The sequence below is a fragment of the Protopterus annectens genome, chromosome 2.part1, assembly GCF_019279795.1.
Source record: "Protopterus annectens isolate FY-2018-M chromosome 2.part1, PAN1.0, whole genome shotgun sequence".
NCBI classification, from domain to species: domain Eukaryota; kingdom Metazoa; phylum Chordata; order Ceratodontiformes; family Protopteridae; genus Protopterus; species Protopterus annectens.
The window spans coordinates 1,922,756,823-1,922,773,575 of record NC_056729.1 but is presented as its reverse complement, the minus strand read 5'-3'; the positions used below and the strand labels follow the sequence as shown (position 1 = coordinate 1,922,773,575).

Below are 16,753 nucleotides of genomic sequence, written 5' to 3'. Positions count from 1 at the left end.
ATGTTGACACCATAGGCGTTTTAGATACCATTGTAGTAGCCTCATATGCAGTCTTGCATATGGAATTAGTAGAATGTAGGAAGCCATGAACTCCAGGGTTTGCAGTATTTTCCTTGCAGATAGCTGGGTCTTTGTGGCCAGTAGTTTCAAGTAGGGTGTCAAATGAACTTGTTTCTCTGGCGTGAGGTAGGCCATCTGGGAAGTTGTATTCAAGCTTGCTCCCAGCAATACAATTTGTTGGCAGGGTACAAGATGTGATTTATTTTCGTTTATGGTATACCCCAGAGAAGTTAGCAATTTCTTTACAAATGCCAGATGATTTAATAGTATGTCCTGGCTTCTTTCTGCCTGAATTAGACAATCGCCCAGGTATGGGTATATCTGAATATTTCTTTGCCTGCAAAATGCAATGACTGGAGCTAGGCACTTTCTGAATGCCCTGGGCACAGTAGATAAGCCAAAGGGCAGTGCAGAGAACTGATAGTGCATGTAGCCTGCTCTGAAGTGTAGTTATCTTCTGAAATATTCCCTTATTGGGATGTGCAGGCATGCTTCCTTTAAATCCAGTATTGCCAACCAGGCATCTTTGCCTAACATGGGAAGCAGCTGATGAAGAGTTAGCATCTTGAATTTTGGGATTGCCAAAAATGTGTTTAGGATAGACAGGTCCAGGATAGGACGCCAGGAATTGTCTTTTCTGGGTACCAGGAAAAGTCTTGAGTAGAAACCTTGCCCCCATTCTTCTTCTGGGACAGGTTGAATAGCCCTGATGCTTAAAAAAGAGAGAACTTGCTTTTGAGCCTCTGCCCACTGATTTGGGGGTAGGTCTGACCAATCGTTTGGGGTTGGTAAGGAGTGGAAGTGAAATCTGTATCCTTGGGAAACTATATTTAAGACCCATTTGTCCTGGGTAATAAGTTCCCAATTTTTTGCATGCAGGGAAATCTTTCCCCCTAAAGGAACAGTCAGTTGAGCAGGGCTTGGAAGGTTTAAAGTTAAGTCATTGAGACAGTTTACCATAGGGGGAATCTTACTACTCCCTGCTTTGGAAGTGGGAGTCCCCCACTGCTTATGCCTGTGAGTACCTTGGGACTGAAGCCTGGTTGTTCTGCTGGTTCTGGGTTTGGACTGAGAAGGCCTGGAAGAGGCAGGAAAGAACCAATTCTTAGAGGGCCAATGCCTACTAAATCTGGGAGGCTGTACTTCCAGGAAATCTTTAGCAGTTTGCATAGATTTAGCTTTTTCCTCCATCTTTTTAAGTACTTTTTCTGCTTTGTTGCCAAACAGGCAGTCTTGGTTTAAGGGAGCATCCAGTAATTTAGCTTTAACATGATCTGGCAAAGATTGCTCCTTAAGCCAAGCATGCCTTCTAAGTACAGACCCAGTGACAGCAGTCATGCAAGATGCCTGTAATGAATCAAAACCACATTGCAAAGTACGTTTTCCAACTTGTTCAGCAGAATGCATTAAATCCTGTAATTCTTTATTTTCTGCACAGTCAGGAATCAACATCATTTTCTGTTTAAGCAATCCAATGATATGCTGCTGATACTTTAACATATGAAACTGGCAGTTTAAAGCCCTAATGGCCAAAGTTGCAGAAGTGTATACCTTCTTACCCCATCTATCCAGCGCCCTGGAATCTCTATCAGAGGGGGTAGGATTTTTGGCATTAGTAGCCTTAATGCCCTTGAGTCCTTGTGAAATGGTCTCAGGATCTGCAGTAGGATTTTTAAAGAGGAAGTTGTGAGAGTCAGGTACCCTGTAATACCTATCAGATTTTCTGGGAGCAGGAGGTAAAGTGTCAGGGGCCAGGCTAGATTCCGAGAAGGCATCATCTACAATGTCCAGTACAGGAGGGATAGCTAAAGGCCTGTGTTGAAGCAGGAGTAAGAATTCCCTAAGCCTCTTTTTGGAGTCAGAGTAATCCTGGCTTTCCCAGCAGAAATGCTCCCTAAGTGTATGCAAGGTTTCACTAAAAGAGAAATCCTCTGGAGGGGAAGCAGAGGGAATGGAATCCTCATAGGTAGATAAGGGCAAATCCTGGTCATCAGAGAAAACAGAAATTTCAGAATCCTGATCAGAAGAATCAGAAGGAAAATCAGTCCTAGGTCTCTTAGAGGGGGAAGGGTGGCTTCCCCTGATTAGAGTAATAAGGTCTTCAGCCATTCTTATCATTTATTTTTTAGGCATAGGGGCCTGACCATGTGGTCTGGGTGTCAGTTTTCTAGGCATGGATCGAGTTTTAGGCCTTGAAGAAGAAGATGGCATCGGTTTAATATGCAAGTCAGTAGGCCTGAATACACCCTCAGAAGCCGATGCCTGCACAGCGGCTACGGACCCATCCAAGGTAGAGACATCTGCAGCTTCCACAGTCAAAGAAGCATCTCACGGCATACCAGACTCTGAATGGGTCTCAGTAGAGGCTTGCGAATCTGAAGCAGTGGGTATCAGGGGCTGCAAAAGTGCCTCACTGAGTACCGGTGAATTGGAGACTATTAGGAGAAGTGTCATCGGAGGCTTTGGACCTATGTGGACTGTCTCTGTCTTTATCTTTGCGTTTTTTGGAATGTTGGTAGTCGGGTGGCTTACTGAAGCAATTTCTGGATAATTGAACTGAGTACCAAAATATTTGGATGTGTAAATGAACCGACAACGAATAGTATGAGGTTTGAATAAGGCACAAAACTGACAGCGAGGTACGTCGTGGTCTGGGCCTAAGCAAGGAATGCAGTACGAATGAAAATCTTTATGAGGTATTTGCCTTCCACAAGAAATACAATTGTTAACTTTTACTGACATTGGTTTAGAGCAAGAAAAAGGATTCCCAATGGGGTACTTAGCTTAGTTGAAGACTTCGAATCTGAAACACGGAAACAAAAATTTCAGGAGTCGGCCGACCAGCACTTGCAAACTGCTTCTGCTTATGGCACTGCATGGCAAGAAAGACTGATGTAATGGCATCGGCTGCATGCTTTATACCCCTGACAACCTGATGTCATGGAAGATGAGACAGCAACTGACGCAGGACCCAAGACTTTGATAATCATGCTGACTGAGGGTTACTGCAAGCAGATAACCCAAATGTGATGAATGCAACAGTGAAACACGAAGAACATCAGGGAGATGAGCTAGTCAACTATAGGGGGAGGGAGGAGAGTGCAACACAGATCTGGCCTGTGTTTGTTCTTCCATTCCTATGATTTGACAGCAGTAAACACACTGAATCTCCTGCAGTCCTTTTTATCAAACCAAAATGTAGCTTACTTCTCTGATGCTATTGGCCCCCTGAAGTACACTTCAACCAATCACCTCTGTGAGTAAGGGTCCAATCAGATATATCTCCATATCCTCAATATAATTATATGCCTATTATAATACAGCCTCCTGTTGCCAGTCACAGCAGACTTCCCTCTTCCTGAACTGGTTTCCACTCAAACATTTTTTTTACAAAATCTGTTTTATAAAAAAATATTTGGATCTGATAAAGTTCAGGACCAATGCGTTCATACTTAGCTGTGTTTGGGAAGTAATTAAGCTTGACATGGGACATACAGTTTTGATGTGCTTTTATTTTATTTTAGTAAGTTTATTTATCTACTCACCATCTGCGTGGATGCTGGAGTTTGAACATCAGCTAGGAAAGTATTCTAGACTTGTTTTACAGTTTATATTCATACGTATTTATTGGGCTTGCAGTCCTGGTGACCAATGAGGAGTCTATTCCAAATTACCAGCTTTCTCCAGCCACTGTCTGATTAAGTTACTTACCTATGATCACACAGCAGGCAAATGAGAACTGGAGGAATCAAACCCTGTACCACTGGAACTATAGCTCAGTACTCTTACCCTTTGCACCAACTGCTAGAATTGGATTGGAGTATAGATAAACTGGATAATGAAATACTGGTAAGCATGGTCTACCTAGGGAACAACAAATCCTTTGTCTCAGCCTAACACAGGGGGCTGATAGGAATGCTGGAGGTAAAGGATGAATAGAGAGGAACTGAACTGATCCATGGGAAAAATGGTAGGACTCAGACGGTTGTGATGACAGAAGGATTTCTGGAATAAGGAGGGTGACTAGTGAAGTATCCCAGAGGTCTGTCCTAAGTCTAGTACTCTTTCACTGTGTTTGTCTCAGACACATTTGTGAGACCATAGAATAGAATCTACCTCTTTGCTGATGAGACAAAGCTAAGTGCAGCAGATGTAGAGAATGCAAAGAGACACATATGAAAGGATTGGGATAAGCTGAGAAAGTGATTCAAAAGATGACAACTGAAATCCACCGTGGACATATGCCACTTGGGCCACAATAGTCCTGGAGTGAATTAGCAGATGTTGGGGGACATAAATGTTTACATCATACAAGGAAAACGTTGTCAGATGCTGTTCATGCAGACACTAAAAGAAAAAATATAATGGTGTCACATTAAACTCCCAGGGCAAACTGCACCATTGATATTGTGTGCACATTTTGAAGTCATTAAGGAAAGTGATACCAGGCTTATTGATAGAGTACAGAGAAAGGCCACCAGAAAGGTACATAAGATGGAGGTGGAAGGCTATGTATAGAGACTAAAGAAATTAAAATGCATCCCACTACAGAATAGACAAGACAGGAGAGCCATAATATTGTTGCATAAGATCTAACCAGGGAGATTAGAATAAAACATTCTGAACACGAAGAACAAAGTTAAAGAGGAGGAACAGAGAGCAGATTCAGAGATTATTACCTGGATATCAGAAAGTACTTCTTTACAGAGATGGCTGAGGACCAATGGAATAAATTAAAAGAAAAAGCAATAGAGAGAAAATGTATGGTTGAACTAAAGAAGGTAAGGGACATGAAAAACATGATTTGGGAGGTTAGAGATGAAGGGAATGTATTTAACATAGAATACACTTAAATGGTGACTAGACAGGCTTATTTCTATGGTACTTTACCATAATAATGCTGTTGAGTTTCTTCCAGAGAAGTTATGCTTGTAACTTATGCAGTTTGTTCAGTTAATAAAGTAATAAAATACATTAATATTATATTATCATGTGGTACATTTAGGCTATCTGATGTTCCTATTAGAGAACTTATTAAGTCAAGTATTACTTCACATCCTGCTGGCATACAGGTTTTAGTACTGAATACATAGTCAGTGCCTGGTTTTAACAAGCTTCATAGGTAAAAAAGGTGTGGGGTAATGATCTGTAGCTATGTTGTCTGCTTCCAGATGACTGCAGGGATTATCACATTGTATACCTACCCCTGCCAGTGACCTTTAGACTGGCAAAGTATAAGCAGGAGTTTATTGCTGACTGACATACAATGCTACAGTCACATTATGTCTATGTTTCCCATTGTGAGAAGGTTAGAATCTCTTCCATCTGGCGCTTCCTGAACGCTAATTTCCATAATGTTCAGCCATACGCCTGATATCACTTTCCTTCTGATGTGTTTCAGGCCTAGTAACCTAATTCCCACGCATACTTAAGTGGTCATGTAACAAAGAGGGAGTCTGAGAGATTAATTGTAGACATGTGTTCTACTAGTTATGATTTCAGGAGTTTTATTGGGATGGGTTATGTATGTGTGTTTCGAGCCATGTACATGTTCATGCTCATTTCCTAGACTATACATTCTGCTGAAATGTATTGCTCCAGTTTTTGCACATTGATTCCTAGACCAGTGCCAACAATATGGTGCAGTATTAACTTGACAACAGAGGTACTGCAGCTTCCTGCTTGTTCTAATGGAGAAATAAATGCCTAAGCTAATGTTGTTGTTAACAACTTCATATGAACTGCTATTATACTAAAATTCATATCACTTTGCCACCTGGTACACCTGAGTATTTTTTTCTTGAAATGCGTAGTATATTCTATCCTCTTCAGAATTTGCATACATACAGTGTATTTTATTTACTTATTATTTAGGGATGTACATATTTTCATGAACAATGTGCAGAGTGGAGCAAGAAGCCTGTAATAATTTATAAGAAAAGATACACAGTAGGGAATGACATATGCAAATCACCCCCCCACCAACTATACTCCATTCATAAAGTCCCAAACACTGATTTGATGAGTGGACTTCATGTGGTACCCCTATAACAATCCAACCACATACAAACCAATGGTGCTGCATTCAAACGCCCTGTAATACCCATCCTATGCTTATGTGGTGCACAACAAACATAGCTGAGTAACATATCTGTGAAAATACAAAATAAAAACACCTCTGCTTCTTGGCAAGAAAGACCCTACAAGGAAAAGAGTCCCCTGTGGTGCAGTCAAGCCTGCTATCATACATACACCTGTCCCACCCCCACAAAGTGATGCTGACAAACTTTTTCAAGTGGTAGCTCCCTAACACCAAATTCCACTTTTACCATATTATGATAATCACCCTAACTCCTCTGTCATGCCTAATGACTGAATTATCTTTATCAAGCACAACTGGGAATTGAGAAAGCATGTCAAATGAGATCTATGTATTATGCTACCCTTTTTTCTAACACATCACCACTCTGTTGTGCAGCTCAGCATAGTATAGCAACTGTTGGATGTAAGGAAGGATGGGAATGAACTGGGAACTGGAAGGAACATTCTACACAATACTTGTGCTGAATTCATAAGGCAACGTTCACATTTGTATACTGTTGTTATGATGTGTGATCAGTGTTTATGAATAACAAGCTAGAATGTAGGTAGATGAGTCAGGATGCAGATATCTTGTAAACCAATGAACATGTCCATCTTTTTTAGTTTATTATTTATCGATGTCTTACACATTGCTTTACTATCTCTGTCAAATGAAATTATATTAACAGTCAATTTGCATAGATAAAAATATAAAAAACTACAACAGAAGATAAACTACTGTTTGAAATTCAGACTTAAGAGAGTGAAACAAATAAAACCAAACCAAAATTCATGTAATATTTGGACAAGGTAGTAAGTTTCTAGCAATGCATTAATTTCATTATTAACAAAGCACTTTCCTCCTTAGGAAAAAAAACAACAGTCATTGCAAAAGCTGAAGTGCTCGCAATTGGAAAAGAACCGATAGATGAAAAACTTATAAAAGATGCAGTGGAAAATGAAGTAAGTGGTTACTTGCCAACAATGTCAAAGACTAATTTACAAATGACAGATCTAACAAATACATGTAATACTTTTTCTGTTCAGTAAAATTTGTCAATAGTTTTATTTTGAGGGATGTCCTAAACCATTTTTCATCATATTTGATTGTGATCCAAGGTTTGTAGGCAATTACTAGGCTACTGACCCCAGAGGGACTTTTTAAGCCTTGCCATGCTTCCCAAGTTGAGAATCAAACCCTGTGCTTTATCTCTGTAAATATCCTAACCGTTATGCCAGCCTCCAGTGAGAAAAGAAAGTGTAGGCAAGTATAAAGGTGTTTTTTTTTTTCATTTTGCAGTATATTTTACATGGTAAACTAAATGCAGTTCTGTCTTTGAAAATATGTATATTCAAGAAACAATTAACATTTGAGTTTAATATTAAGTAAACATGTTGCTGACCTGGAAAGTTAAACTGACATACCTCAGAATTTTTATTAAAGTATAAACTGACATACGTCAGAATTTTCATTAAAGTATCATACTGTAATGTCACAGCTAATAAGGGTTTAACAACTTCCTGGCTTTCTTCAATCTGTTATACATTAATCTGGCCAAACCCAACATAGTAATGGTGACAAACTCCTACTCAATGGCAGGTCTGCAGCACCAAACTCCCCCCTCACAGCACCAAATTACCCAATTACCATATGATGATAATGATCCTAAATCCTCTCTAATGCCTAATGACTGGATATCTTTATATCCTGTGCTGGGCATTGTATAGCATAAATATGCTAAAAGAATATGTACATTTGCATTTTGGATGTTAGTATCTCTGGGATAAATAAAGCAGTAGGTATAGGATTCATGCATCACAGCTCAGAGTCCATGTATTTAGGAAATAATAACTGCAAAATGGCATGCCTTGCAAACACAGGACAAATTAGTAATGACCTAGTCATGAGTGCAAGAGCCACCTCTGGCTACAAAAAACAATAGAATTAACATGAAAAAAGCAGAAAAGTGCAGCATTCATGAAAAAGAAAAAAAGAAAAAACTTAATGCTGACAAAAACACACTAGGTCAGCGAAGGTTTCTGCCTACAAAGCAATGAGGCAGAGGAATGCAGGAAGTACCTGAATGGGTGGGGTTAAATAGAATTGGGTGGGGCTATGTTAAAGCAAAGTCAGGTTTCAGCTGGTTACAGTTTTACATAACTAACTGGTCAGCACCTACTACAAGTGCTAAGTAGTTTTCCAACAGTTGTTTTCCTGTTCATACATCTATATATATATATATATATATATATATATATATATATATATATGTATGTGTGTGTGTGTGTATATATATATATATATATATATATATATATGTATATATATATATATATATATATATATATATATATATGTGTATGTGTGTGTGTGTATATATATATATATATATATATATATATATATATATATATATATATATATATATATATATATATATGTGTATGTGTGTGTGTATATATATATATATATATATATATATATATATATATATAGATATATATGTGTATGTGTGTGTGTGTGTATATATATATATATATATATATATATATATATATATATATATATATATATATATGCTACAGCTAGTAATGCCATTAGCAGGGTAGGGAAAATGGTGCAACTGCCCTGGACATTAACATGTAGAGGCACTGAAACAGCTTGACAGCTTACAAGCATGCAGTAATGCCTGATTGTATTGGCATTATAAGGAAATAGCAGTCTTTCCAGGGGGTGTTGCTAGGCCCAACACCACAGACAACTGGCCTCTCCATCAGTGGCATAGTCATTATTTCCCTGTAATATACCCATCCTCAAGGGCATTACTAACCATAGAACTTATAGGTTCATAGGTTCATAGTAGGCTATCTGCCCTAGGGCATTTATAAGCCTAGCCAGAATGTGTTTGGCTTTCGCCACCCATTTCAAATTTATTTTGCTATGCCCTTTTTCGAGGTTGTATACTGTGCCTCTGTCTAACAGTGACACAGAAGTGATACCCGGGGTAAACCTATGATCTCCCATCCACTCATCAAGATTCCTCTTGAAGACAGTCAATGAGGGACTCTGCCTAACCTGGACTGGGATTTTATTCCAGAGTGAAGGGAGCCTCTGGGTTATGAATCTGTCCCTCCAGCATGTCCTATTTATTTCAGTGCTGAGGTTCAAGTCTCTCGAGCGTAGCTCGATGGGATTTGGATTTTCTGAGGTGCAGCATGTCCATTAATTCCGGGTTGGACATGGCTTTATACGTCAGGCACAGATCGCCTCTGAACAGGTGGTATGCCACTGAGTAGAGCTGGAGTTTCTTTAACCGGGCAGCATATGGCATCTGTTTGAGCCCTTTGATCCTCTTGGTGAGGTACTTTTGGGGTATTTCCAGTTGCTGCAGGTGTCTGGTAAGGTACATCCCAAAAGGGGCATTGTACTCAATTATGGGCCTGATGAGGGATGAGTAAAGAGGCACGATGACCTCCCTGAACTAGATGTGAATCCCTTCATGATTAGGTGGGCTATATAAAATGTTTTTCTAACCACTTTGGCCACGTGGTTGTCAAATGAGAGATTGCTATCAACTTGGGTCCCCAGGTCCCTAATTACTTCTTCTGTACTTAATGGATTACCACCTATGTGGTAATTTGTGGGCACTTTGTTTTGCCAAAGGGATGACTATACACTGTTCGGCATTTAGCTTGAGGCCATGGCTCTGGCACCAGTTATCTGTTTCTATGAGGCCCTGTTGGAGGATGCTTGTGTTGGCTGGAGAGTCGATTATGGCACCCAGTTTGCAGTCATCTGTGAACTTGGTCAGCCACAGTCCTTCCATGTTGGCCTGTACCTCCGAGAAATATATACCGAACAAGAGAGGTCCCAGGACTCAGCCTTGTGGGACACCACTTGTAACTGGTTTGGAGTCTGACATGACTCCAGCAATTCTAACCATGTGGGTTCTGTCCTTGAGCCAGTTTGCAATCCATCTAGTGACATAGGGGTTTATATTTAAGCTGGTGAGCTTATCTATAATGCCCGAGTGGGTATTGTATCGAAGGCTTTTGCAAGGTCCAGGTAGGCTGTGTGGACCACCTTCCCCTCGTCAATGGCCTTGGTGACTGTTTCAAAGAAATCAACCAGGTTTAAGAGGCAGGATCTGCCCTTAACAAAGCTGAACTGGGTAGGATCCAGTGTCTGTAGGTTCCCAATATCTTTATTTATAAGGTCCATGATGATCCTTTCCATAGCTTTGCAGACCAAGCTAGTCAGGCTTATGGGGCGATAGTTTCCAGGATCCATTGAGGCACCACCTTTATGGAGAGGGACCACTTTTGCTGTATGCCACTCTTTGGGCACATATACTGTAGTAAGGCTGAGATTGAACAGTAGTTTTATGTTTGGGTTTAGCTCTTCTTGGAGTTCATGTAGGATGCAGCCCGGGAGACCGTCTGGTCCCATTGATGCTGTGTATTTTGCTTTGGAGAGGACAGCTCTTACCTGAGCATCTGAAATGTCAGGGGGGCAGCACTCTGCTGGGATAGATATTTGCCCTTTTGGTGGGGGGGGGGAAGTTTGCGCTGAACCTGTCAGCTAGGATGTTGGCAATGTCTGTGGGTTCGTGTATTTTTGTCATTTTGGACTAATTCTAAGCATATCTGGGAATTACCACCCAGGTTCCTAACATAACTATAGAAAGCCTTGTGATTATCCTTAGTGTCCTGTGCAATTTTTCTCTCAAGCTGGCCTTACACAATTTTATGTGTGCCCGTAGTTTTTGGCAAATACTGTTAAGGGATGCGTTCCCTTTTGGGGTTTTGCTATATCATTTAGTAGCTTCCTCCTTCTATTGTATAGTTTGTTTATGGCTGGGGTCCACCAGACAGGACGCCTGCCTTTGGAGGATTGGGTCTTGGTTTTATTTGGGATCGCATGATTCATGCATTCCTGAAGGTGTTCATAGAATGCATTTATAAAGGATTCTGTGGTCTGGGCCGTATTTTCCACAGGCCCGGGGGCTTTGAAGGATTCCACCTCGGTTTTGAGGAGTGTGAAATTTGCTTTAGAGAAGTTTTTCACTGTGGTTTTCTGGGCAGGGGGTGGGGTCGGGATGTGAATATCCAGTGAGATTAGTTTATGGTCTGATCTTACCAGTGAGGGATACACTTCTGGTCTGGAGCATAGAGTCCCCATGTTGGTGATGATCAGGTCCAGTATGTTTTCCCCTCTTGTGGGAGTGGTAACAAGTTGTTCCATAGCATTTGAGTTTATAAATTCTAGGAACCTTTGGGCTAGGTGTTGGAGCTAGAGTAATGTTCCCAGTCTATGTTTGGGTAGTTGAAGTCGCCCAATATAATGGTGTTTGGAGAGACCTTCATATTTTCCAGTGTTCTCAGGAAGGCCGAGTGAGATTCCTGGGTTTGTGAGGGTGGTCTGTAGCAGGCTATAAACTGGAAGGCAGTTTTACCCACTGTTAGTTGCACATGGATAGTCTCTGATGCTTCGTGCTTTGCCACCAACCTGGAGGTGTGGGTATCTTTGATGAATATCGATACTCCCCCTCCTTTTGTGGTTCGGTCCAAGTTTTGGGGCGAAAAGCATGGTATGAGGTATAACCTGGTAGTGCTGGGGTGCTCTCAGGAGCCCTGAACCAGGTTTCTGTTACTGCACAGATATCGATGTTCTCCATGCTAAGGAGAGTTTCGAGTGCATGCATCTTGAGGTTTAGACTTCTGGCGTTGAGTAGCATTACTTTTAGTTTCTTATCCCTTGTGATACCTATGGAGGTGGGTTTGTCTTTTGAGCCTTGCCTAAAAAAGGCACTATGGGGGTAGCAAGAGCCTTTGCCAATATCTGAAAGCCCACGGGTGATAGGTGCAAGCCGTCCCTAGTGAAGCATTGTGGCTTGTCGAGCATATCATCTCAAGCTGACAGGCATTGGATCCCCTTTGAATGACACCAGTACTTAAGCCAATTGTTGAAATTGATCATCTTGTCTTCATATTGTGGCATCATTCTTGGTGAGGCTAAGATGCTACTCAAGGTCAGGGTCATACCCGCCTGGGCTACATGCTCAGAGAGCTCCTCTATGTCTCTTTTCATGTAGTCCAGGGAGGCACGTCTCAGGTCATTCACACCAGCATGGACAATGACTGAGTCATATTTGTACTTGCCTTGGAGTGACCTGAGTACTTGTGTTATGTGGTGGATCCTAGCGCCCGACAGGCTGCTCACCATGACCCTCTCCTTGTTCAGCCTGGTGAGCAGGACATCAGTGTGCCTGACGATAGAGTCACCTATTACAAGTGTATCAGGTGTGTTGTTTAGTCTTAAGGACTGTGACTGTTCGGCACACTGGCTTTGTGAGGTATGTGTTGCATGTGTTTTGTTTTGGGGTAGCGGTTACTTGGGTGTCTGCTTTGGAGGTCTCTGCTACTTAGGTAGATCTTTATTTAGAGCCTCTGAATATGTTTTTGTGTGATTATGTGTTTGGTTTGCTGTCGTGGTAGGTCTATGTGAGACTGGAATTGTAGTGAGTGTGGTTTCCTTCTCCTCCTAACTGGTTATGCCAGTACTGAGTTGAGAGAGCTTAGCCTCCAGTTTGGCTATATGGTTGCATCTCTCACATGTGTTGGAATTTGTTGGGAGGAGGAGACAGTTGTCTGTGTACATGAGGCAGTTGTAACATTGCCTCAAGATTCCCAGATTCACCAGCTGGACCAGAGAGGAGATTGACAACTGACCTTTGGACATGCTAGAATAATATTGGGAATTCCTTTATAATTGAAAACAAGGGCCAGTGGGGAGTGAGGGTGTAGTGCTTTTAATTTTTAGTGCTGACTTATATAATTGCTTTAGTGAGCAAGTGCCAGGTAACTTAAGTGCAATGTATTACAGGTAACTTAAATGCAAAAATGACAAACAGTAACTTTCTTTATTTGGCCATTAATTTGTTTTGTATTTATATGACTGTCAGTATATACATATTTTTATATTATTGGTGTAAAATAGTTCCTCCACTTAGTGCTTCAAAGTTGTTGTAGATTATGTAATTATTGCTGGAAGAAATATTGAAGTAAATATTTAAATATGCAAGTATTTAGTAATGTCTAGACGTAGCACACACACACACGCACACACGCAAACACACACACACACACACACACACACACACACACACACACACACACACACACAAACACACACATAAATTCACTTTGTTAAATATGCACAGCTAAGATGTCTGTTTACAATCAAATTAATGACTTAATACATAAATAATAGCCATGATAATGTACTATGGTCAGTTGCTGTGAGATGCAATCCAAACCGGTACAAGACATATGCACAATAAATGAATCCACAGACAGGATTAGAGGCAGATGAAGATGTAAAATTAGGGTTAGTACACATCCATAAGGAGTATCCCTTTCCTTAACCCTACCCTTGCATTTTACCCTCTGAAAAAGCCTTTCCCAACAGTACCACCACAAAAGAGAGGCACTGACACTAAACATATAAACACACACACACACACACACACACACACACACACACACACACACACACACACACACACACACACACACACACACACACACACACACACACACACACACACACACACACACACACACACACACACACACACACACACACCAAAGTATCAGCAAATATGAAAAATGTAGAATAAGCCCAGGGGGAAGAAATCTAGAATCCTTTCTTCACAAGGCCAGTACAAGGCAGGTGAGGTTTTAAAGTGTATGGTTGCTTTTATGGGGTGGGTGTCACAACAGATGTTTTGTTTGTTTCAGACTCACATTAGAAATGCTTTAGTAGTTCTTCCTCTTAATGAGAAATTTAACCAACAAAAAAATTGTTTTGTAAGATTCACTCTTCAACCACTGTTTGGTCGTGCAGGTACTTCTGCAGTTGTGCACTTGCTGTTCATTTAAACAGTGAAGGGATGATGTTTATACCGATCAAGGCACAAATTAAAAATGATGTCATCTCTTACACCTCCAGTTCAAGAGCAACTAGTTATGTCTCACTGATAAGAAATTCATTCATGGCCATTCAAGGTGGATCCAGGATATGTCAGCATGGGACGAGGTGCTCAATAGTCTAGCTTGCACTGCTAAGGATGGCTTGTACCTCTCATTTCAAGGCTTTCTCATACTGGCTAAATCCTCCCTGGGATTTATGAAGCTCAGCGCAAGGACGGCGGTAGGCTTGCGCCAACAGTGCGGAGTGAAGATGGTGCAGTAGCGCCAAATGCATATTAACGAAGGTGCGCTGCCGCCACAGCCACGTGCACAGGAAAGGAGCGCGAGCGCATAGGGCATGTCAAAGTGCTGCATGGAGGCATGGAAATGCCAGCTGTCGATGTGCAACCTAAAATGCTTGCATATAACAAGTTGCAAGATAGTAATCACATCTGTAAGTGTCCATGAATACTGAAATGTATGCAAAGCATGCAGGAAAGTTCCTGCGAACACAAAATGAAGAAGCAAACACAAATGCACGGTAGGGAATAATGGGTCCCTATCCCGCGAACAAATGACATGGAAGACCGTGTGGCCGTAGTCCAATGCAGTGTAGATAGCTAGACCAAGTGGAAGTGAAACACATCATATGTTAGCGGGCCGCCAGTAGGTACGTCCAGCCCAATGGTTAGGGTCACCAGCTGACCCATAATGTGAGAGAGGGTACACAGCTGGGCAGATGTGTCCATAACAAAATACACAATAAATGTACATATCTAGCGACCGTATGTCCGAATCATATCCCACACGGCATGTAATAGTCACATACAAAAGGTATGTCCATATTTCACATACCAAATGTGATAGGAAATAGAATAAGCATGTAAACGAAACAGAACAAGCATATAAACTGCTACAACAATAAGGAAACATGTAGGCTGAAAGGAACAGTATTATCCATACCGTTGACTGTGGGGACGTGCTGTCCAGTACAGTCAGATATGTGTATGGAATATATCCCATCCTGGACATAGGAGAAGATGGCATCCCTCCAATGAGTATAACAGTCTGCCAAAAAACGTAAATCAGCGGTACAAGCCAAACTTGTCAGGATGTGTCACAGTTGAACGGGTAGTACCCAGGTATGCCAACCATGTAATGAAAGTTAAGTATGGGCGTGTACCTATGTGCGTGAGGTATAGCATGTGGAAAGCAAACATGGCAGGGTAGCCCACACAACCATACAGGTACCCGACATATGTAGGGTATTCAATGTGTTACTCTGGCCATATCATGGGCTAACAACCAAAGCAGTGATGTATGGGGTTTGAGGAATACGTGTGTGTGTGTGGGGATGGGGAATGGTACAATCCTCCAAGGCGATACTGTGTCATATGCAAAATAGGTGAACCAGAGGTGTATGAGGGAGCAGTGGGTGAAGCTGAAAGAAACACAAACACATGTATAAACAACTGCAATACAACCAGACAGGCCATACTGTAGAACACAGTCCCACAAACATATGAATATTAAAATGTGCGATACAAATGTATAGACATGTCACTGGCACATACCCACAGATTGGTCCTGATGGAACTGGCCATAACAAATGCAACACACCTGGATGCATAATGGACTACCCAGCATCCCCTCCACATCACACAACCCGCTCCCTTACCTGAACGTCCACCAAATCCAGCCATACTTGGCCTACTGGTTTGGTGCAGCCACATCTACACATAGTGACCACTATGCATATGTAGTAGGTAGTGTCACCCTAGGCAGTTGCAGGATTGCACACTATGTATCCCTTGCATGTAAAACCCCCAGCACATTTTCATAACACCAGAAAAATGGTTGGTATTCGTCTTGTTTTGGTCTTGTCCAATTTTTGGGATATCCCGCATGGGATACGTAACCTGTGTAAACATTAGAATGGAAGACACAAAGTCCAGTCCTGTAGATATCTGGACACAAGTTGGAATGTGCATTAGAGGTGCACAACACTGTCCAGCCCTAAATGGTCATGCATAACCTACTACCCAGGATCAAACACCTGCCTGTGACGCATGTGTCCCAACACGAATAAGCGAGAGAATATATTGCACACATTCGCATAGTGGCAGATGGTATAAGGGTGATGAAGGCACTGACATAAACAGAATACCCCTGATCCACTGTGTGAGGGACAATTAATGTGTGTGTAGGTGTGACCTGACCAACAATGGTACAATGCCAAATGTCTTGTGACCGTAGGAAATAACTATGAACCATACTGCATGTAACAGTTGCCTAAATTGGTTACGTCAGGATAGAATAAATGTAATTCATACAAGAAACAGGCAAACAACAAAAGTGCCAAAGGTATAAGGCTTACAGCTAGGAAACAAATGACTGTTCTAAACCTGCAGTGACCGTGGCTATGTGTTGGCCCAAACAATCTGGTGTCCACACTAGGGTTCTCATCTGTCCAGCTTTGCGAGGGACAGTCCATCATTGGACAGTTGTGTCCTGACAAAAGACATTTCAAATGGCAAATGTCCTGGGATTGTAGGACATAATTATGTCCCATATGTTATGTAATAGTAGCAGAAAATAATTATTGCATTATCTACAATACCTAAGTGTTACAAGAAAC

At 41.4% G+C, this 16,753-nt stretch overlaps 1 protein-coding gene across 1 annotated transcript in view; it reads left to right on the top strand.

Moving 5' to 3' along the window:
• LOC122795069 (IgGFc-binding protein-like) overlaps positions 1 to 16,753 on the top strand; it is a 342,549-nt gene that overhangs the window by 230,827 nt on the left and 94,969 nt on the right. The window contains exon 6 of the mRNA XM_044063644.1: positions 7,010 to 7,104. Coding sequence (XP_043919579.1) covers positions 7,010 to 7,104 — 95 coding nt within the window. The remainder of the gene's footprint in view (positions 1 to 7,009; positions 7,105 to 16,753) is intronic.